The sequence below is a fragment of the Procambarus clarkii genome, chromosome 20 (assembly GCF_040958095.1).
Source record: "Procambarus clarkii isolate CNS0578487 chromosome 20, FALCON_Pclarkii_2.0, whole genome shotgun sequence".
Lineage (NCBI taxonomy): Eukaryota > Metazoa > Arthropoda > Malacostraca > Decapoda > Cambaridae > Procambarus > Procambarus clarkii.
Window position 1 is genome coordinate 26,895,680 of NC_091169.1, and position 23,079 is coordinate 26,918,758.

The window sequence follows — 23,079 nt, forward strand, 5'->3', positions numbered from 1 at the left end:
GTTTTTGTTTTCCTCTTATATTCTTGGTGGTTTTTAATATTTTGGCTGTAACCTGCAGGTTTCACCTGGGTCTGAAGACCCCAAAGATGGAGAGTCGTTTTCATTTGATGGTGCTGTTCCTGCTGGCAAGGTTAGTTTGCTGAAAGCTGATGTTCAAATTGTTCTTCTTGGGCAGCATTTTGTTTGATTTTCTTCTACTTTTAACTATTATTTAAAACTTCTGATGCCTTTTTTGTTAATATTGTAGATTCATTCAGTATCTTTTGATCTTTCTCTCTTTCCTGTTGCTTTACTTTTTGTTTTACATTCGTATCATGAAGGAGGATAAGCAAATGAATGAAGAAGAAAATGCAGCTCTTCATTCTTCACCATTTGAGGAAGAAATTACTATTACCAAGGAAGAGTATGAAAGGCTGTGTTCTGCTAGTGGTGAAGTTACTGTCCTTAGGGCTCAGGTAGAGCTTTTGCAGGAGGAGATAACCAGCCTGAATGACTTCCAGGTAGATGAGTTAAAGCTGCATCATTGTGAGCCCATTGTTTGAATTGAATATTAATGATTTCTGTTTGATTCTAACAACTAATTGCCCTGTGCATTTGGCTACATTATTCCATAATGGGCAGTTTGAATTGAAGTTTGCATTAGTAATTACTAACCAAATAACTGAAGCAATTTCGCTTAAATTTTCTGTATTCACCTGCAGAAAAATTGTCCTCTCAACCTGTTCAGTAGTCAGATCTTGTTGTTCAACAGTTTTGCTTACTGAATTAAATTTTTAAGATCAGATCATGGTTTAATTGAAAATTTCTGAGAACTCCATCACACACACACACACACACACACACGTGATCATTTGCTCTGTACAGTACATATTATTTTTAGTTGATTGTGTGCTTTAGGAATTATGTACACAGAATTGGACTCTGTGTAAAAATCCTTACCTGATCATCACAATAATTTATTCTTTATTTGAATACTTCTACTTGGTTTTGTCAGGTATAACCGAGCTCAATATTTTTAATCCACATTTAATTATCGTGTCTAAATGACTTGCATTGATCATCACTTTAGCATTTTCATAATTTTCATCATCTTTCAAACCAGTCATGTTGGGATACATTTTTTGGTTTGTTTTACCCTCAAAATAAACCTCTATCATATTGCTAGCTTTTCTTTGAATTGTGAGATATAATGCTACTGTTTGGCAAGTACACTAAGGATATAACAAGAAAGCCGAGATGCTACAGAAACTGTTATGCGAGGAGAAAGTTTGTTATGACGGAAAATTTTGATTTGCTTTGCTTATGTAAGGCAAAACATGTGAGGAAATTAGAATGAAGGTAAGGATTGTAAGAGTGAGAATGAGAGTAAAGAGGGACTAAGCCTTATAATTAAAATAGTAGTATGGAGGCCTAGTCAGAGACCGGGCCGCAGGGAACCTTGACCCTGAGAATAACCGCAAGGTGGTGAATAACTTTTCATGGTTAATAGTGGAGTACTACAAGGTTCAATTCTCGCAACATTAAAGGTCATCATCTATAGAAATGAACTTCCAGAAGGAATATCAGTAAACTGGAAAAGGTATATAGACATACTAGTAAGTGGCTTCCAAAACTGAAAAACAAGAACTACAAGAGGAGGTTAGAGGTGTTAAATATGCAAAAGCTAGAAAATAGAAGAAAAAGAGGCAACATGATCACTACGTACAAAATAGTAAAGGGAATCTACAAAATTGATAAAGAAGAATTCTTGAAACCTGGAACCTCAAGAACAAGAGGTCATAGATTTAAGCTTACTAATAAAAGATGTGGTAAGAACATTGGAAAGTTCACTTTTGCAAAGAGAGTGGTAGATGGTTAGAATAAGTTAAGTGAGAAGATGGTGGTGACCAAAACCATCAGTAGTTTCATAGCGTTTTGACAGAGTGCGGGGATAACGGGACACAACGAGCATAGCTCTCATCATGTAACTACAAGTAGGTAATTACCCACCCCCTCCACTCACCACCATCACCGCACACACTCACTCGAAATGCCATAAACATTATCCTGCCTGTGATCTACATTTTAGCTCATGCTGTCAAGAAGATTTTTGTTCTTGTAAAGTCTTGTGAATATCCTCATTGTTCACCCTCAACTGTGCCACATTTTTTTTTCCTTGCATGTTGTGAAAACATTTTTATACCATTTTGTCTTTTCCCAGAGCACACTTCCTCTTGCTCTGATATCTTATTATTGTCACCATTGATTACTTATGTTGCATCTCTCCATTTCATTTGACACTACTATACTGAAATCATTGTTCTTTGCATGTGCAGTATTGTGTACTACCAATATTCAAGACATTTACTATTTTTCTACTGTACAGTATTTTGGAACTCATTGCTAATTCATTAAGGTCTGCAATTTTACGGTTGCAAATCTTGAAAATGCTTAAAGCTTAAGTTTTCTTAATTTTGTCCATTAGTAAGTACCAAATGAAATTGCACTGTGCCAATTGCTAAATTGTACGATGTACAATCATTGACTTAAGTTAATAGCCATTATTTCAATGAGTAAAAATGGTTTCCTAGATGCTAGAATTATTGCAAACTTGATACTGGATGAAACATTTATATTTTCTGTGAGTAATTAAGGTCATTTATTCATTCCAAAGTATATTTTCTATGCACTGTATACTATGTAAATTGTTGGCTTGAAATATCCATCAAAATGCTATTTAGGTTTGGGAGAAGACTTATAACTTAAAAACATTTACAGGTTTACTGCATAAGTAATAAGATTCTTTGATGAACTTGGTTTTAAAAACCTAAACTGGTTTGCTAATTATTGGATCAAAGTTACTATTCACAAGTAACCATACCACTGATTTGTGTACCACACGAATTCAATTAGATCAATGTTAAAATTGTAATTTTAAAGCTTATTTTAATTTGAAAGAAAATTAACAGAATATTGTTATGAAGAAAACAAAATGATAGAGCAAGTGATATTCCCCACATGTAGGGTTTGGTTCAGAGACGTGTCCTTACTGTACTTTGGTTAACAGTTGTATGCATCTTTCATATCAAGACACTGACATGTGTCAGACTACCAACACTAGCAACAAAACATCAAATGTGTAGAAAGCCATATAGTCTATTATGACCTATAATATACAGTATATATATATAATTGATGTTAGCAACTTTGTTATTCTGAATCTGTCAGCATCAGATTCTCGTTCTTCTCCCCTGGATAACAAACAACATGAATCCTCTCTGCAAGGTCATGTATTGACATTGAAACAAGTTCATTGAGGTATAAATACACTCAAAAAGATGAGGTAGCTCAAGCTATTCTCACCCCATTCAGTGCAACGTGTTCATATATGTAGACGTGCATCACAAAACTCAACATATTACAGAACATTCTGAGTGATAAACATATACATTTCTTCCTTTAAGGTCATGTAAACTTGAGATGAGTCAGATGACCCATCTGATTGATACGTGAGCATATTTTTCTTGTCCAAGGCAAAATTAACTTGGGCTCAAATTCAGATATACTGTGCATGTTAAATACTTTTGGTGAATATTGACCTTACATGGCTCCAGTCACCACCTGCAATTTTATCCCATTTGATTTATGAACCACGGTATTTTTAGTCATGCTCAGTGTACTTTTAAATTGTACTCAGTGTATTTTTAAAAGTACATTGTACTTTTAAATTGCTGCATAGTTAAGGGGTGAAAGAATGGGTACTGGGACATTGAAAAGTATATAGAATTACCTATTCTTGGTACTGTATATGGACATCGAAGACTTAAGGAATGCCAAGGAGCCTCAAATAATGCTTATATTACGTTACATTGCAAGCGTGTTGAATTGCAGGCGACTGTAAAGGCACATGACAAATCATTTGGGCATTGCATATGAGTAAACACAGTACTGTATTCTTAATGCAATACAAGTATGTGTACACATTATAAAGAGCTTCTTTCCCTTGTTAATGACATAAAAACCTGTAGTTGACTTGGCATTTTTATAAATGTTGAGGATTTTTAGGTATGCTTGCTTCAATGAAGTGTATTATTTCCTGCTACAAGAAATAATACATTGTGCATCTTGTATAATCTGTCATGGCTGCATGTTGTGTTTGAACTGTGTATCATAATTTATTGAAAAAGGTACAGTAATTGAATACTTACTTATATGTTGATTTTAACATATTGTTTTGAAAGCAAATCTTTTGAATGTTTTTAATATGAAATTTACAGTAGTGTCAGTAGTAAAATAACTTACTATACTTGATAAATGTTTTGTCAATAAGTTATTTTTATAAACAATTATCTTTATCTTATTCTGCTTTGTTAAGGCATTAGAAAACATGTTTTTAATAACCTTACTCAATAGACAAGACTGGAAGAAGACTTCAAAGCTGCTCAAGAACTGTTAGAAGCTAGAGAAGAGGAGATTTTGCAGCTATCAGATGAAATTGAAGACAGTGGGCCTTTACCTTTGCCATCAGAAACTCTTCAGATGCAAGACAAATATTTCAGGCTGGAGGAACAGGTATAAACCTTCTAATTGTAATGAAATCACTTTAATATATATATTTATATATACACTATACTACTACTACTACTATCAACACCTGACATAGAGACGGGGGAAGAAATACAGGGCTTTGGTTGATAAGTATGAGAAAAAGCTTTACAAGCATACAATTTTTTATTTAGCATTAATAGTTATTAGTTAAGTTGATAACTTATCTATACATTTCTTATTGTCATCATCAAATATATTCTCTATAATACTGATGATGAATAGTCTGGCCCTAATGCTATTCTTTAATTCCAGTGCATTAGTACAGTACTCACATTTTATAGGTTTGTCTCATAGTATGTTAGAGACTGTGATAACTGATATTGTATCCAGATTACAAAACTGTGATTTCAATAGTATTTTAAATATAATTTTAATTAATGGTTATTTATGTAGGTTTCAGAACTACAAGAAAGACTAAGGGAGGCAACTGCAATCAATAGAGAATATGAAGAAGAAATGTTAAAACTTGATCTCAGAACCAAAGACCTGAGTCAAGAGGTTAAAGAACTCCAAGAAAATATAAATTTACTTAGAAAGGAGATCAAACAAAAAGAAGAGCTACTTGATCAGAAGGAAAGATGTATGCAAGACATAAAAAATAAAATTGAAATAAATGCTGACCAAAATGAAAAGAAGCAGGTTAGTGATTAATGTATAATTGTAAAGGGAAAGGGGGAAAGAAAAATAAGGCTTTAAGCTTTTGTGATAATCTCATTGAGATAGTGAGGGTTGTATTTGAGAGGCTTGAGCAAGATTCCACTGTGTTCTTGGCCATGGATCTTGCCTGCATTTAGGGTGTCATACAGGATAGTGCAACAGGAAATTTTCAAGCATCCTGACAAGTCATACTGTACTTATCTAGATGTATTTGTAAGGGATGAGCCACGGTTATTGGGTACTGGCTCTTATACATTAATTGACTGGTATTTAGGTTCCAAAGCCAGTTTGGCTCTATTTTATATACATCTAGAGCTGTGTTTGGAGTTTGCCTCCACCACTTTGCTTTGTAGCATATTTTATTTGTTCAATATCTTGACACTGAGGAACTCGTGGAGAATTTTAAGGAGTGTTTTAACATGACCATCAGATGGTCTTTCCACAAAAAGCAAAGCCCTTTGAAGCTCTCACTTACAATGACAGGTGAGATGCTAAGAAGGGCTCTAACTACCAGCTGGGTATCCTGGTTCATCCTACTATTCAGGACCAGATGGCATTACCTCTCACATAGGCTGTGATGGCTATGTGGCATTGGGGGCTATAAAGACCTCATTGATCAGGTAATCACAATGAAAGGTTGGCCCCAGACTAGGCAGCAAAGTGAGAAGTACTGTGAAAATAGTCAACAAGTAATCTAGAGGGACCTGATTCAGATGCATCCAAATTCTGCTTGAAACCATATAATATTTAGTTTCATGTTTTCTGGTGATTGTTTCTCAGTTTTAAGTTGATTTTGAATCCCCATGCTTCACTTGCAATCTAGAGGGAGTCTTATTGTAGTCTTGGTTCCCATTAGGGAAGGCTGGGTCTCAGAGGTTTGGTGCATCTTCCCAAGGCTTGGCTGGACCACCACTTGACTATGGGCAGCTATTTAAGACCCACTGGAGAAGTGTACTTAATTACATTCGATGCTTGATTTTTGTTCTCACAAACTTAGTGACCCATATTTCTTGTTTGTTTACCGCTACATTAATTTTTTAGAGTATAAATTTCTTTGTTAATATTAAGTGTCTATACTCAAAACAGAAGGAGCTTCGTAATGAGGTCAAATTTCTTCATGAACAACTGGAACGGCTAAAACAGCAGCACATAGAACATTTGGCAGCTATGCAGCTGAAGACTGAGGAAGTTGCTCAGCTCTCAGCCCAGCTGGATCTGGTGCACTCTGAGATGCAGGAGAGATTATCTCACAGCAACAGAGATATGGCACAGCTAGAGCAGCAGTACCAGAAGGAAATTTCAGGTGGAGTATTCTATATTGTTTATGTTGTTGATTTAGGGGCAACGACGATCGTGGGATCAAATGCGCCCCTCTATATTGTTTATAGTATGTGTAGGTTTAAGAGTTCAGCAACAAATTGATAAATACCTTTTGCGATCATTATAAAAATTCTTTAGCACTTAAGGATCCAGAATGTCCTTAGTATGAGGAGCCTACCCAAGAGAAAAGGTCACTGGGGGTCTAGTGAGCCAAACATGTCAACAAAAATGATTCCTAACAAACTCTTGGAGTTTGAAGACTGACAGCATAATTTCTAGTAGTTACTTAGTTAACTTAATTATTGCGTAGGCTTGGACCATGTTCATTATACCTATTCAAATTTTGGAGTCGGTTTAATTTTTGGATAGCTAAGCTGGAAATATTAATAAGGCTGGGAGTCTTATTAATATTTCCAGTATCTTCAATAAATGTTATTACTTTCTCATGTAATTTTTTTGTTTGTCTTTTTTTAACCTTTTGATAGTAGTACTGAGTGTATTGACAATTTTGTGAATTTAAGTGAGATTTGTGACTAGGCTTGATGTGTTTTGCTTTAAAACTTTATGATAGTTCACATTTTTTTTTAAATTAAGGGGAATTACAGATGCCTTATCAATTTTCTACATTTCTAGATTTGAAAGAAGAACAGATACTTCGGGAAAAGCAGCTATGTAGTGACTATGAGGAACGAATGGCAGCTCAAGTAAGTTTCCTCTGTTGGTTTCACTGTTGAATGTTTTGGGCAAGAGAAGGTTATCATACTAAGTATTTTTAGAATTTGCAGGAATAATGAATCTAGTAACAACATCATATACTGCACAGCTGTTTGAGGAGAAAGTTTTGTTAACTAATATTTCTCTCAAAAATTGTTACCAATGTACACGGCCAATTTTGGTGCTATCTTCATGTTGTACAGCAGGGTTACTAGTTCACCTATTGTAATGTTTTAAACTTCCATATGTTTTCCTGTTTCAGGTTTCCCTGGTACATTGCTATATTGATGGCTTTTTTACATTATAGGTGAGTGACTTATCAGTGAAGCTTAGCAAAGACAAAGAGGAAGCAATTGCACGACTGCAACATTTCTACACATCTGCTTTGCAAGAGTCAAACAAGGAAAAAGAGCAAATCCAAAAGGAGCTGCAGGATCAGCTTCAGAGGGGAAATTTGTGTAACCAGAGCCAACAAATATGTTAGTAAATAAGTTATTTTTTATGTATATATAACTAGACCCACCCAGACCCACCCAGGACAGATTGTGTGCTAGACTCGAAATAACTTTACACTTCAGAAGGAAATGTACTTACTCAGATTGTCTTGACCCCCAAAACAGAAAAGCATGAAGCTTACTGGAGAGCATACCTCAGATACTTAATACTTAGACCACAAGCTCATGCTTGTGGTCAAACAAGGTGCCATAGGCACAATCAAAGAGCACTGTCGGAACATCAGAGGTCTACAACTGTTCAATATCCTCCCCAGCAAGCATTAGAAATATTGCTGGAACAAAGGTGGAAGTCTTAAAAAAGCATTTAATTCGTTAGTTTAGTTCTTGCAAGAAGTGCCAGACCTATCAGGTTGTAGAGGATGTATGGGCCTGCAGGCCACTTCAAGCAACAGCCTGTTGGATCTAGTTGTCACAAGTCGAGCATGACCCCAGGGCCAGGCTTGGGGGAGTAGAACAACTTCTGAAACCTTTTCCAAGTATGCACTTTAGGTAATCCAGACTGTAGTAACTGCTTGCAATGACAGAGAAACCCTTCAAACTATTCAAACCTCCAATGTCATTACCCCTTGTAACTTTGGGTGAAATGAAACTCACTTCTGCACAAAGTATGCATGAGTGGACTGGGCTTAAAGTGGGAGTTGCCAGCTCTGCCAACATTGTTAGTTGTGACACGTTATCATTAGTGGCACTCAATTAATATTAGTGAATTCGTAATTAATAGTGTTAGCATATCTTTCTAATTATCACTTGCAGTGGAGCATTAACGGTGTTGCTCCTTTTGTTTTATAATAAGCTGGTTCTTCAGTGATTGCCTTATTATACTCTCCAGTGTTTCCCTTCTCTTAAATCGTGGTAAGACTATTTTAAGAGTTTTGTCATGGATGGACAAGGTCGACCAAAACTTATGGATTATGAGTCCTGGGTGGAGGACCACAAATGTTCTGGCTTGGAACATCTGAGGTATCAGTCAAAAAAAAGTGTGTTTTGTACTATAAGTTTTCCCTGCTATTGATATCAGTGCCCATAATAAAAGTATGTCTAGATATTTACATCTTTATCGTACCCTCATGCTTAATGTCAAATATGAAAGCAAAGTACAGGTACTGTGTTATATTTTCTAGCTCGTCTGTGTGACTTTGATGGACTGAGTGCTGGAGGAAATCAGGACCTTGACAAATTAAACTATTTGGACAACTCTCTGGTATCATATGTCAAGGATGGCCATGCTAGGGCTGATGCAGAGCAGTCTACAAGAGCATCTAGTGCTGTCAGTGACATAAGTGATGGAGATGAATCTTGTGATGTTGCAAGCAGAGTCCAAAGAGTAATGAATAAGGTTCACAAGGATGGCATAGAGGTAATATAATTTGCATTGTCTTGTCATCTTCCGCTTGTTAGTAATTTTACCATATCTATTCTGTATTGTGGATATAATAGATTTAATTTGTTATTGGAATTTTAATAGGAGCTAAATTTTCACAATTTTTCCAGATGCTAACGTTGATAGATCTAATGTTCCTGCAAAAACATCAAACGCATTTGGATAGCAGTCAGAAATCTCTTATAAGTAGGAGTGGATTGATAGCTTCTGGACCAGCAGATGGTTCCATTGCTGACTTGCAGGAAAAGTCATCACAATATGACCATGCTAGAAGTGAAGGCATTGTGTCCACAGGAGAAAGGACACAGTTACTTCGCCGCATGGCAGCTTTGGAAGAGGAGCTGAGTAAAAGAGATCAAGAGATGACGACAAAGGGTTAGTAAACATTTTGAGTTTGCTTTATATAAATACAGAATAGTCATTCACCATGGCACAACAGTCTGTTTCTATGCACTGAAATAACTAAAACTGTTGAATTCTACATTGTAAAATTGTATTGTATTTGGGCAAGATATTTAGAATCTTCAGAAATTGAAAGGAAATATTGACCAGACCACACACTAGAAGGTGAAGGGACGACGACGTTTCGACTTGAGAATGGTCCAGGACGGACCAAAACGTCGTCGTCCCTTCACCTTCTAGTGTGTGGTCTGGTCAACATACTTTACCCACGTTATTGTGACTCCTCGCCTGCATTTGAAAGGAAATATTGTTATAAAGGTAGTAAGGTTTGTATCAATGTTTATACTGGCATGTTGTTCTTAATGTGCATGTTGCAGTGTTTGTAGTAACCTCGTAGGCCATTTGTTACTATATGGTCACAGCAGCCTAGGTCACTGTGTATGGCATATTTAATTTAATTTAAATTTGTTATTATAACTGTGTCAGTAAAAGTTTTTTATTTAGCATTTATATTTTTAATTTCCCCCTTAATGAATTCTGTTTTCCCCATAGTGTTTTAATTTGATTTTATTCTGTTAGCTTCTAGACTTCTCTAGGAATGTTTCTCTGTAAAATAAGGACCTTATTGCAAGTCTTTAATCAATCCTCTAATTAAATGTTTAGAATTTTTGTTTTTGCCTAAACTGTGCTTTAATGGCTCTGAATCTCTAAATGAAAGCATATCAAATTTGTCTTTATAGTTGGCTTGAAAGAATTTCAATTGGAACAAGAGATGATGTCTGCAAATGAATGGAAATTGTCATTTGAAGCTGAAAAAAAGAGAACTAATGAGTTGATGGACCAATTAAGGGAGGAGAAGCTAGCTTCAGTAGACCAAGTCTCGGAACTGACATTTCTGCGCTCACAACTCTTTATTCTACGCCTCCAGCTTCAGAAAGCTCAAGAGGAAAACAACAGTTTTAGGTAAGTGAACGAACTTTTGAATAACAGTATAAAGTGAGAGACCAATTGGGAGGTAGTGAATACAGGAAGGCTTTTTAATACATATTCATGAATACTGGTGTACATACATACTATATAAGATAATGTAGTGTTATCTGGTCCTTGCAACATACTCTTGGAAAGTTTTTATTTTATTTTACAAGATTATATCAGCTTTATTGTTAATAAGCATTCATAAGCAAGCATTCAAGGCTTTCATAAGCATGTGTCTTAAAATTAAACAGTAGTGTTCTGTTCTTTTAACTATCAAACTCCATACAGGCATGCCTAGTGGAAACCCGCTCTGAACTTACTAGTCATATAGGCACTAAGAGTTGGTGTGCTCTTGAAACTGTGAACCATCTCTGGCTCATGTTCAGTATTACTCATTTCATACAAGTATTTCCCTACATTTATCTGGCTCATCTGTGTTTCCAGTTTGCAACTGTGCCCCCCCCCCCCCCCTCATTCTTTTGTCACTTACCCGGAACAGATTATCCAGTTAGTCTATTCTTATCTTTCGTTCTTATGGTGCCATAGCTTTGAACTTCCTCAATTTACTACTTGTGCTGGTATGGTTGTTTGGGATGAATCATTACTGTGCTGGTATGGTTGTTTGGGTTAAATGAATTTATAATAGTGGTAAAGGTGTGGACAGGTGAACATCAGAGTAAGAATAAAGGGAAAAGACAAAGAATGAGGACATATGTGTAGTGTCTTAGAATATATGTTGTTACTAGGGCTAATTAGAAAGCAGTTTGTTCGGAGAAAGTTCATAATTTCATTACTTTAACAATTACCATTGATAATGAGGTAACCTAATATCTCTAATAACCTAATATATCTAATAACCTAATATATATGAGAGATCTCTGAAATAACCAGGATAATGCAATGGATATTTTGGTGGGGCAGCATTGCTATGGATACATTTAACTCTCTTTTCCTATATCCTTCTTTGAGAGCGGTTTCACTTCATGAATGTTGTGGTGGTGCTGTGTTCATCATTTTTTTTGTTTGCTAGTTTCAATATGTAATATTTTAAATTTCAGTGAAAATGTGGACAGCCTTAAAAAGGAGATAGAGACGCTCAAAGAATCTTTGCAGGCAGAGCGTAATAATTTCAGTCATGTTTCAAAAGTTCTCAGTCAGCAGCGACGGTTGGCAGCAGTGACACGAACTCAACAGGACAATGTCATAAAGGTAATTATTCTTCTAAGTAGAGCTGGCTAGGTTGCCAGCCTATCTAGGGTACCAGAGATCATCAAGCTCGGTCCAGAAATGTTGGAAATTCTTGTTTCCTGTACATTATGACTTGCTTTTTGGTATAAAATAAAACATTTAAGGTATTTAAATATTTTTCTGTGTAGCTCTTCAGTAGTTCCCTGGGCTTATGTGGGCACTAGTTTGCTAGGGATGTACTGGGCATGCCAGACAACTAGGATTTGTTTCTACCCACTGGCAACAGATAACATGTGGAACAACAGCCTATCACATGAAAACACCATCATAATGACAAAACCCAAAAGGGCAAAGATGTCAAGATGGACCCAAGGGTAAAGAGCCTGGAAATTGACACCAATCTCTAAGCAGAAAGACAACAAAAGTGAACAGGACAGAGAGAGAGAGAGAGACTCGGCCTGCAAACTTTAGAGTGAAATGCCCTCCAGGTGTTGACAGTCTAGTGATTCCCAAAAAGGCAAAGATAGTAATAAAACATGAAGCTGGGAATAAATGTACCAAAGCCAGGGCCTGACCATCCCAAAACACAATCTTAAAAAATGCATATTCCTGAAAAGAAGCAAGATATGGGGCAAGCCCTGGCAGCTGTTCTGGGTTAGGTAAACAAAGCAAAAAGCCAGTTAGCTGGCCTAGGTGAAGGTAAGCCGATCCCAGCAAACTCTTAAAATATCAGAACAAGTTGTGCACAGTTGAGAACAGAACACTCCTGGCAACAGGGCTCAGCCTGGCATACCAATAGTGGCCCTTGAATTTCAGTTCCATTAGCCAAAAGAAACCACTGAGACACTGCCAAGAAATGGTAATTTCCTTACATTCAATGCTCTGCTTGTTTCAGCTGTTCTCTTCTTTTTGGCAGAATCATCAATTTATTAAAGACTTGTGTTAATTTGTCTTAGTTATGTTGCTTTGTTGGTCATTGGTAATTGTGCTGTAATATGTTTACAAGGATTAAAAAAAAGACAAATAAAACCTCAGGACTTCATTAAGAGGAAGATGTAAATAATTCATTATCACTATTTTCATGCTAAACTTCAGTGTGTGTGTGTTACTGTGATTGAATTGATTAAGTAATTTATGCAAGTTCAGATAGTGTATTCATTAGCGGCCCTGTTCTTTGGTATTGCAGGATCTTCGTAATTCTCTTGATAAAGAACGCGAGAGAAGTTTGGTCCTTTACTCAAATGAAAGATCTGAAAGAACCTGCATTACACCAAGAGCTATGGAATCTGATAGAATTTCCTCTGGAATTAAGGACAGTCGTTCAACTGGAAGACCTACTTCTGAAGATCTCAAGGTTAAAGAAATTACTGTAGTTCATATTCTTGTAGAAATGCTTAGCAAAATTCCAAATTCTATTATTTTAGTAACTATAGTGTGAAATATATTTTGTTCTTATACAAGATAAAAATAAATATATTATTTAAAGGACTATCTTCATCAGCTCATTTGTTATAAAAATATCATAAATTTTCTGCTTTCCTGAACAACATCAGATTGTCTTCACTATAAAAATTACTGATGACAGCTTATTCCATTTTTAGCATTTATATAATTCAAGAGTATGAAACTATCTCATTTCACTTATATTATAGAGATTATAGTCATTGTTAATTGCTTGATTTTTCTGTTAGAAACACTGACACAAAAAAAATCATAAATAATTATACATTATACTGATGAAAGTATGTTATTTTTATGAAGATGCAGTTGGCAGTCGAAAAGGAGCGTTTTACAGAATTACAAAGGTCATATGAGAGGGAGCGTCTTAAAGTTGTGACCCAGAATGAGCAAGCTCATGCTGAAAGAGCACGTGCCCGAGTTGATCTAATGGAAGAACAGGGAAAATGTGCAGAATTGACTAAAACAGTCAGGAACTTGGAAATGGAAAAGGATGCCCTAATGAGACAGGTAAGAGAATACTCCAGTTTATTTTTATTTCACGAGTTATTATTGGCAATATTTGTTGCTTCCACTGTTTTTATTGCTAGTATATATTACATTTTTTTATTACCATACTATATTTTATTGTTTGTATAAAAACTATATTATATAGTATAGTTTTTGATTGCATCATAGTATCCTGTTTATCATAGGATACTATGATGACCACAGTGAGTAATGACTTTAGTCAATCTGCTTCCACTAGTTTCATAATAATAGTGTTTTGACCATTGAAGCAACCTTAGGCATAAAACTTATCACAAGTTTAAATAGGTACAACTATAAAGCATGTCATTTGTACTAAATGTAATTATCACATCCATTCAACTTTATTGGGAATGAACTCAAAAGTATCATAATATATTATTATTAATATAGAGCTAGTTGCAGAACAACAATGACGTGCAACATGATAGTACCTTACCATTCAGCGGTCAGTGCACAACAACAGTGGGCCAGGGAAACTAATGAGCTAAACTAACCAATTCTGTTTTATTGTATATAAAGTTAAGTTACCCAACTACATCAAGATGTTTACATTGACACAATGGAAATCCCTGCTTGATACTAACAATGCTGTTAACTTGTGCACTACAGCTTAAGTTGAAAACAAACTGGTCTATCTTTGGTACAGACATCAGGAATGAAAATAGATGGAATAACTTTCTTGTAAATGCTGTATCTCGGTAAATTTAGAAATGGATTTGTAGTCTGTCATTTATTTTATATCATTTATAAAATCTTACGTTAAACTTTTCACATTTGGAGTATAAGACTGTGACATTAAAGCAAAAATAAAAGTTAGAAAATATACGGAGCATCATAAGAATAAAATTGGGCAACTCTGATCTCCATATAACTTGAATGGAGATCTACCCCAATGGATACAAATTATTGAGCAATCTATGGTGCTGAATTTAAAGAATGGTATTCATACCTAAATTTTATTTTAATACCATTGTCAGATATATTCTAAGGTTTGTATTTTTATAGTTAGTGAATATACATGTACAGTACTGTATTGACATCGGTTCACCGTCCACAGATGAGTAGTGATCGAGAGCGTTTACAAAGTCAAGAATCACGCATCCGAGTGTTAGAAGGAGAAATAAGGAAGCTTGAGGGTGATTTAAGAGCTCAAGCAGATGCACACCAAATTGCATCTCACAGAGTCCGTGATGAAGATACACAGCTTCACATATCATACACACGCACACTAAATAAATTAGTGAGTATAATTTTAATTTTAAACTAAATTTTAAAAGTAAAACATATAAAAAAGCTTGTTTTCTGGCTTGGCCTCCTTTGTAGCTTCCTGGAGCTTAAGGCACTAGTATACTGTTTTTCTTTACCTTACATTGTGATCGTAGTGCTGGTTAGTGTGACTTGTGATGTGACAATCATTTTAGGAGGAGATATGTAGTGAGGAACAGTGGTGAAATTTATGAAAACATAAATTGTGATGCTGGATTTTTATATTAAGATGCACCTTTATCTTTGCCATTTTCTCAACAAAATAAAAAGTGTGATTATTTTTCATATAATCATCTCAACAATTTGTTGTCCAGATATGCCTGACCATTTGGCCTCAAATTTTATGATTAATTATGTTGGAACTGATGCCAACCAGTATTTCTGGTGGATGTCAAAGCTTACATTGTAGCTGGCATTTTGGAGGATTGCATCCCATTTGAGCAGGAGTATGGTGCATTCTGATTTTGCTAGCCGTAACTTTTTTTTTTTTTTCACAGGGAGAGGCAGAAGCTGAGCTCTGTACACTGCGTCACAAGCAGAGAACCTTGACCAAAGATTTAGAATTAGCTAGAGAGAAGGAAGAGCAGCTACAGAAAGAACTTGCAACAGAAAAGATGGCTATAAATAGACTTGGACTTCCTGCCTTAGCAAGGATTAATGTAAGATTTTCACTTTGTAATTGGGCGTGTCTAACTTTGTTGAGAGAGTGAGTGAAGGAATGAATAGCATTAAATTGATTATAAAATAATAATAATAAAAATGGACAGGTGAGAACTTATTAGGTATTATAGGTACTGTATATTTATTCATATTTCTCTACACAGGAAGTTGTAAATCTATGCAGTTTTGTTGTAGGCAGCATAAGATCAAATGTCTAGTTTCATATCTAGTATTAAAACTTTATTGGAAAATTTTATATTGTATTTTAATTATTGATAAGTAATTATTTTAATTACTTGTGTGCCTCCCAGAAAGAGGTACTTCATTGCACTCACTGCCGTATTTGTATCCCCCGATTTTCACAATCATTGTTTTTGACACCATTCCACAAAGGATCCTGGTTTTGTATTTTGCCTCTTTTGTATTTATTGTTAATCTAGGGCTTTTAGATGTTCAAGTTATATTTGTCTTTACTGGCTAATCTTGGATGAAATTGTATATTAACTGTATTTTCATTTACAGAATCTTGATGAGTATTTTGAACTGCAGCTTAAAGAAAATCTGGAACTTTGTAAGTCTGTATTACGATTGACTGACGACCGCCAATCCATGAGGCAAAAAATTCACAGTCTGGAGAATACTGTAACTGATCTCACTGGACAGCTTGCTGAAGCAAAAGCTGTAAGTCAACCAACTCTTCCTCTCAGTATTATGCATATTTATACTTGTTCCTAATAGGTATATCCTATGTATTTTGTTTTTCTTAAAATATTTTGTAGTGTATGTCCAATATCAGGAAAATGTCTTCATGTATAAACTCAACTCAAACAATTTGTACAGTCAAGATCCGTATTATTGTTGAGTACATGTGTAGCCACTGGATGATAGATTAAAAAAATGTGTGATTGAAGAGGGGAAAAAGGTTTAGTGAAGGGAAAAAGGAAAATGAGCAAGTATAATTGTACCAAAATTTGGGCATATGTAGGGGCAGAGTGCTCAAGATTTCAAATGGTAGAAACAAGTTGTTGATAAAACCATGTGTGTGTGTGTGTGTGTGTGTGTGTGTGTAATTACAGGATAAGAGCTATGCTTGTGGTGTGGTGTCCAATCTTCCCAATACTCTGTCATATAACACTTTGAAATTACTGACAGTTTTGGCGTCCACCATCACCACATTTAACTTGGTCCAACCATCTTTCACTTTCTTTGCAAAAGAAAACTTTCTAATATCTTTTTGGCACTTTTGTTTCCTTAGCTTGAATTTGTGTCATCTTGTTCTTGAAGTTGCTGGCTTTAAGGAATTCCTCTTTGTCAATTGTGTGTGTGTGAGGATGGATCTAGGAGTGAGGAAGCATGTACGAGAAATGGTATGAGTAAGAGTCTTGTTGAGTATTAGTAGATTGTCTTAGATTCATTTAATGAGAATGGAATTCAAGGGCAGAATAAAGGGATTATATGGTAAAGACAGCTGACCAGTTTCATGGCATGGAAGAATGGAATAATAAATGATAGTAAGGATGGGGAAAGGAGTCAAGAGTGCTTGAAAGATGTGTGTGGTGACAGAGCCTTGTGGAGAAACCTCTGCTGTGGCACCCCCTAATTGAGAGCTCCAGGGAGGGAGCAAGTGTATGGGATATAGATATACTGCACCTTACAACCTATTATTTATTTCCACAGGCTCTCGGTAATAATCCTAGAACAGAAAAAATGCTTAAAAAGGAACGTTCAATATGGGAAAGAGAGAGAATCTCTCTGCAAAAAATAATTTCACAGAAAGAAGGTGAAGTAACAAAATTGCAAGAAGCGTTATACAGGACCACTCAAAATGTCAACAATACTCAGTTACGGGATGAGAGAGTAAGAAACATTAGACTATTCAGAATTTATAATAAAACTTGTATGTCTATATATAGTTTGATAAAACACTTAAAATATTTTATGCCAAAAAACTTCATAGTTTGTAAATTGAAGTGATAATTAAATATGATCTTTGAACATACAGGATTTAGAACTGCTCAGTATTTTGTTTATTAGTGTTAAATCTGTACTGTAACTTTTCAGATGCAGCATATTTATGGGAAATATATACAATCCGAGCACTGGCGCAAGGCATTAATTTGGCAAAAGCGATACCTACTTGTAGTTATAAAGGGGTACAGAGACACCGAGCATGACACCTTATCTCGGCTACATACCATGGCAAGTAGAGTTAATGGACCTGTCAGAAGTGAAGCAGCAGAAGCCGTATCTAGTTCTAGAATACACAGATTCAGGTGCGTACATGTTATGTATTTAAAAAAAATACATGGATGATATTTAATTTTGGTTGAAATTAATTACGAAGATTCTTGAGTACAGAGTATTTAACTAAGTTATTAAAAGAAATTTGTTAAAAGAAGCTGTTTAATATTTCAGGGTTGGAGTTTTAGCAGTAATTGCAATCTGTCGGATGAAGAATATGATTCAAAGGTATCGGCAGAAGAGACAGCTTGGATTACAGTTTCTTTTCCCTACTTCTCACGCGGCATTTACCATCACATCTGCTCAAGGTAAAATAAATTTTAAATACCATATACTGTGTGTTTAAATTGGATACACGTATTTAATACGAACCTTACCTAGATCTTGTACTGCTACTTTTTTATAACTATTTGCTTCTGAAATCCTTTCTTGACAGTATAGTGTCAATGAGTTTTCCAGTGAGTTTCAATATTTCAGGTATAGATATAAAAGTACTTTGTAGAATCAAAAGTATAGTACTTTATTTTATCTCAGTTTTAATCAATTATTCTTTTTAACAGCTACTCTTCCATGAAGTAGTGGTCACATATATAATCCTCACCAGACACATAACTACTTTTAAGAGATTTAAAAGCAGTTAAAACCTTTCCAATAATTCAGTATTCAGTTTGGTTACCAAAGCAAACTGGCACTGGTAAACACCATTATCTTGCACTGATTGTCAACCAAAATTCTCCTTCAGTGAATTGGTGACAAAGGCTCTGGATATACTAGGAATCTTCTCCAACACTACCAATATTCATCAGCATATGACACAACACTCAATGAGTCGAGTTCCAACCCTCACCCTAAATGCTACAAGCCTCACTACAGAGCAGACAGTCAATCCTGCCCTTTTTAAGTTGTCTACTCTAACCCCTCGTCCTTGCTCTCTGCTCCCACCCTCATTTGAGCTCTCCTCTCTCAACCCCCCCCCCTCCCCTTTGAACTCGTTTTCTGTCATTCCCCCCCCCCCCCCTCCCTTCCTTCTCATTCTTCTTTGAGATCTCCACTACCAACTTCACTCAAGTTCTCTGTTCTCAGCTCCAGGCCTTGCAGAAGCTCTCTGCTTTAGGCCACCTTCATCACTCACATCCTACCTGACTCCACCAGCAGCACATAACAAGCATCCTCATCTCAACTTATCTTGACATGCCTTCCAACTGTTGTAGTCTAACTACAGTACTGTATATTAAGTAAACATAAAAGCTGCCATACTCTTTGAATGTTGTCACCCAAAACTGTATGTTACAGCATCGGTATGAGAGAGCGTCGGTGTGTGAGAGTGAGGGAGAACAATGGGGGGTGGAGTTATGATATGGAATAGTATTCATTTAGGGAATTACTTATAACTTTTCTATGGTATTTATCTACCATCATCCTAATGTTCAGGAGAGGCTTCCGAAAGCAGCAGGCCGGGATCATCTGATCAAGTTGTAGCTGGAGGAAGCCGAAACTCTATTACTGGTCTGACTCCTCCTACCAAAGGACCATCAGATATCCCTAATATGTTGTGGTCTGCACCTTCCTCCTCCCGCAGGTACAGTATCGTTTGTTTGAAGGTACAGGTACAGTGCTGTTATTTCCCCTTACGCTTGAAAGTACTGTATTGCCATTTACCCCTATATTTGAAAGTATTGTGTGCAAATATTTTAACTGTAGCTACATATGCATGTCTACAGAGATGTGGACTGTATTCATTATTTTTGGAGATAAAGTGGCATTCTGACTTCAATTTATCCCCCATCAATTTATATTGTAGTTATTATGTTAACCTCAAATTTTGCTACAGTGTACCTCTTAATAAACTTACATATTATGTTAAGGACCTGCCCGAAACGCTATGCGTGTTAGTGGCTGTGCAAGTGTGTAAAAACACCATTGTTATGTACTTTCACAAACCCAATGTACCTTCTTGTATATAAAAAAAAAAGTGAAAATAGTCACAAGCAGAATAATTATTGTTTGAAGTGGTAAGGAGTTGGCCAGTGTCATCCCTTGATGGTACCCCCCAATTTGCTATTTATGCACTATGCTTAAAAAAACTGAAATTCAAAAAAATGAAAAATGTGATTTTCTGTCATTTCAAGGTATATGACACATTTTAGCATCATCAGAACATTTACTGTCAGAATATAGATGACATGTTTTAGTGTCATCAAAACACAAAAGTGTTTAATTTACAGATTTACAGATGTTTGCCACTAGGAAGGCTCCAGAAGTAAGGCAATCAAGCTACAAACACATGATGAGAGTTCAACATAGCATCGTTGAAAAACACAAAAACACAGGGGAGACATGATTACAATGTACAAAATATTATAAGACTTGGACAAAGTGTACAAGAATAATATTTTAAATGAAAAATAAATCTTGAGTATAGTCGTAAAGCGATAAATCTATCTAATAAACATGTCGTTTTTCAAATTGGACAGATGATTATAAATAGGCACAAGTGGATGTATAAGTCAACTCCCTAGAATTGCTTTTGAAGAAGTACAGTATATACAACAGAACACTGGAAATTGGTGTAGTTGTGCTAAGAAATTGGTAGAATGCTGATAGCTAAGAGGCAGGGCTCAGGCTCTGGAGGCCTCTTCCTGTAAACACACCTCGCTAAACAATCTCTTGTACATTTCTACATGCTACATTTATTATTTGAATTTTATAAAGATAGCAAAGAAATACAACTGTTAGGACTAATGATGGAATCTGAAAACTTTTAGTAATTTATTAATGAAATATTTGTTTTTTATAGTGTTCAAAACCCTAACAATGTTCTGACTTAAATATATGAATATCTTATTTGCAGGAGCCTGTTCCATGAGGAAGAATCCCCCAGATTAAATGAGTATATTGAAAGGCTCGACAATATCCATTCTGTGCTGGGTTTAAATTCAAAGAATATTTAAAACTGCTTTAGTTTTGTGTATAAATTATCTAAAAATCTAAATGAAAAATATATATACACTTGAATTTTTTGAAATACTAGGTGTCTAAATGGGACATTAGTGGAGTGGGGACCCTTTTTATGTCAGTTCTCTTGGAATCTGTGCCATTAAGCTACTGTATATTAATTTTAGATATACTGTAGCAGTTAAGAATTGAAACCAAAGTCATAGATATTAAATGCTGGATAGGTAGTTAATTCATGGCTCTCATAGAAAGTAAGTTGTATATTGCCACACTGGATTCTCTGTGATTACATGTTTGTTATTTTTAATCACACATGTGATTTAATTGTAACTTAGGTGTCAGGATATTAATTTGTTTCTAGTTGTCATCATCACATTATAGCTAAATGCTTTATTCATGAAATATATGACTACTGTACAGTGTATATATAATGTCTTTAGAGATGCACCTCATTTGTAGTTCAAATTAAATCTTGGATAGTCACACCCCGAGTAGAGTTGTCATGTGTTGAGGGATTACAGTCGATGACTACAATAACTTCTCGGTCATTGCATACTCAGTATTTCTATTTGATCCTATTTATTTTTTTAAATTATAATGATCGAATAGCTGACCTGTAAGTTATGCCTATGATTACTTGTGCTATTGAATAACTTAAAGTTCTATGATGTGGGAATTGATATTTTCACTATCTGATGTACCTTCTGTATAGACTTTTAAGAATGATATGGATTAAAGTATGATTCGGGGGTAAGATTTTTCACATGAACTTGGCATTACCTTATATAAGCAATAAGAACAGTAAGGAAAGCTGCTACAGTAGCTACCAATTTTTCTGCTCTACTCTGAAATCAAGTTAGATGACGCTAGTTCTGCGTTCTTCATTTTTAAGAATGATTATCTAAAAATAAATATGTAACCTCTGCAGTTTGAGATTGAAAATCCATGGTTAAATAATATATGTCAGCTTAAGTATAATTTACAGTACAGACTTTATAGACCATTTTCTGGCTTTCTGACATACATTGTTATAAATATAATGGGAGCATAATAAAAGACAATGTATTATTCAAGGTTGAATTGTTCCCCAAATTTTCTCTGAAGGAGGACTGACTTTTATGCATGTGTTGCCAAGGTTGTTTTTATGTCTAAAAGAAACATATCTTTTAATTCTAGAGAAACCAGTGAATGTGCCTGGTTCATTGCATGAACATGTCAAATTTTATAGAGCTTCCATTTATATATTTTAGAGATGCAAAGCTTTCTTTTTATGGCGGAGCTTCCTTTTTTGTTATGAAATATCAGATTTTATCTGTACAGTGTGCGCATCACTAGTCTTCGGTATTTAAGGATTACTTTTTATATACTACATTATGTATTCCATGTAACCCAGATCATGTTAAGCCTACACAAAGGCCATTTTTATAATCCTGTTTATTTAAAAATCCTACAAATAAAATTTTATGGATATACTGTAGTAATTTTATTAACCTGTGATTCAGAATAAAAATATTTATTTTCTCAAATGCCTTTGGGTAGACTCCTCGGTTTTTAGTTGTCCCTAACTTAATAATTGACTCATTATATTTCCCTAGTTTCTTCTACATATAGTTGTTGTTGAAGTTGAATTTATCAGTCTGAAAATAGAGGCACATGTGTGACGATGTATATTGAATTTTGTAACTAGCTCATCAAGATTGTAACTTGCTTAGCTAAATGAATTGTGGGGTTCAGTCCCTGAGCCCATTATGTGCCTCTGTAACCCTTTCCACTACCGCCCACAAGATGGGTATGGGGTGCATAATAAATGAACTAAACTAACTTATCATATGCCTTAGCTTACATGGCCACCATTTTCGGAACTTCCGTTAGTATTAGCTGACCAATCTAAGCTTAGTGAAATTGAAAGTCAGTGGCGCCTACTGTTAACCATTGACTAGTCCAACATTTGTAAGGGACAAATTCCAACATCTGAATCGTCATTTTAGACCAAGACAATAACTGTCAAGAACACTGCTGGCGATCCCATACTGATTGACCTCGCTGAGTTTGTGTTGAAAATATACAGCTTGCCGATCAGTAATGCCCCGGTTGAACGGATATTTTCGAGAGTAACGTCTGTGAAAACTAAACTGAGAAATCTTGAATGGGAATGGGACTTGAGCTTTTGACATCAGTCTTGAGAATCAAAACATATCTTGAAGAAAATGTAACTTGTTGCTCGTCATT

The 23,079-nt window shown here is 35.4% G+C and overlaps 1 protein-coding gene across 5 annotated transcripts in view; it reads left to right on the top strand.

Moving 5' to 3' along the window:
• The window catches only part of LOC138366632 (A-kinase anchor protein 9-like), a 101,950-nt gene extending 79,627 nt beyond the window's left edge, over nt 1–22,323 (top strand). For 4 of the 5 annotated variants that reach the window (XM_069327802.1, XM_069327803.1, XM_069327804.1 and 1 more), the window contains 21 exons: nt 59–130; nt 321–500; nt 4,393–4,551; nt 4,981–5,226; nt 6,331–6,547; nt 7,198–7,268; nt 7,586–7,757; nt 8,915–9,150; nt 9,285–9,549; nt 10,317–10,539; nt 11,610–11,760; nt 12,926–13,093; nt 13,501–13,707; nt 14,786–14,968; nt 15,492–15,653; nt 16,177–16,335; nt 17,332–17,511; nt 17,716–17,927; nt 18,070–18,203; nt 19,327–19,474; nt 20,747–22,323. In XM_069327802.1, coding sequence (XP_069183903.1) covers nt 59–130; nt 321–500; nt 4,393–4,551; nt 4,981–5,226; nt 6,331–6,547; nt 7,198–7,268; nt 7,586–7,757; nt 8,915–9,150; nt 9,285–9,549; nt 10,317–10,539; nt 11,610–11,760; nt 12,926–13,093; nt 13,501–13,707; nt 14,786–14,968; nt 15,492–15,653; nt 16,177–16,335; nt 17,332–17,511; nt 17,716–17,927; nt 18,070–18,203; nt 19,327–19,474; nt 20,747–20,846 — 3,645 coding nt within the window. In that variant the 3' untranslated portion in view covers nt 20,847–22,323. The remainder of the gene's footprint in view (nt 1–58; nt 131–320; nt 501–4,392; nt 4,552–4,980; nt 5,227–6,330; nt 6,548–7,197; nt 7,269–7,585; nt 7,758–8,914; nt 9,151–9,284; nt 9,550–10,316; nt 10,540–11,609; nt 11,761–12,925; nt 13,094–13,500; nt 13,708–14,785; nt 14,969–15,491; nt 15,654–16,176; nt 16,336–17,331; nt 17,512–17,715; nt 17,928–18,069; nt 18,204–19,326; nt 19,475–20,746) is intronic. The other variant, XM_069327806.1, reaches the window with a different exon arrangement.
• Nucleotides 22,324–23,079: the final 756 nt, after the last annotated feature.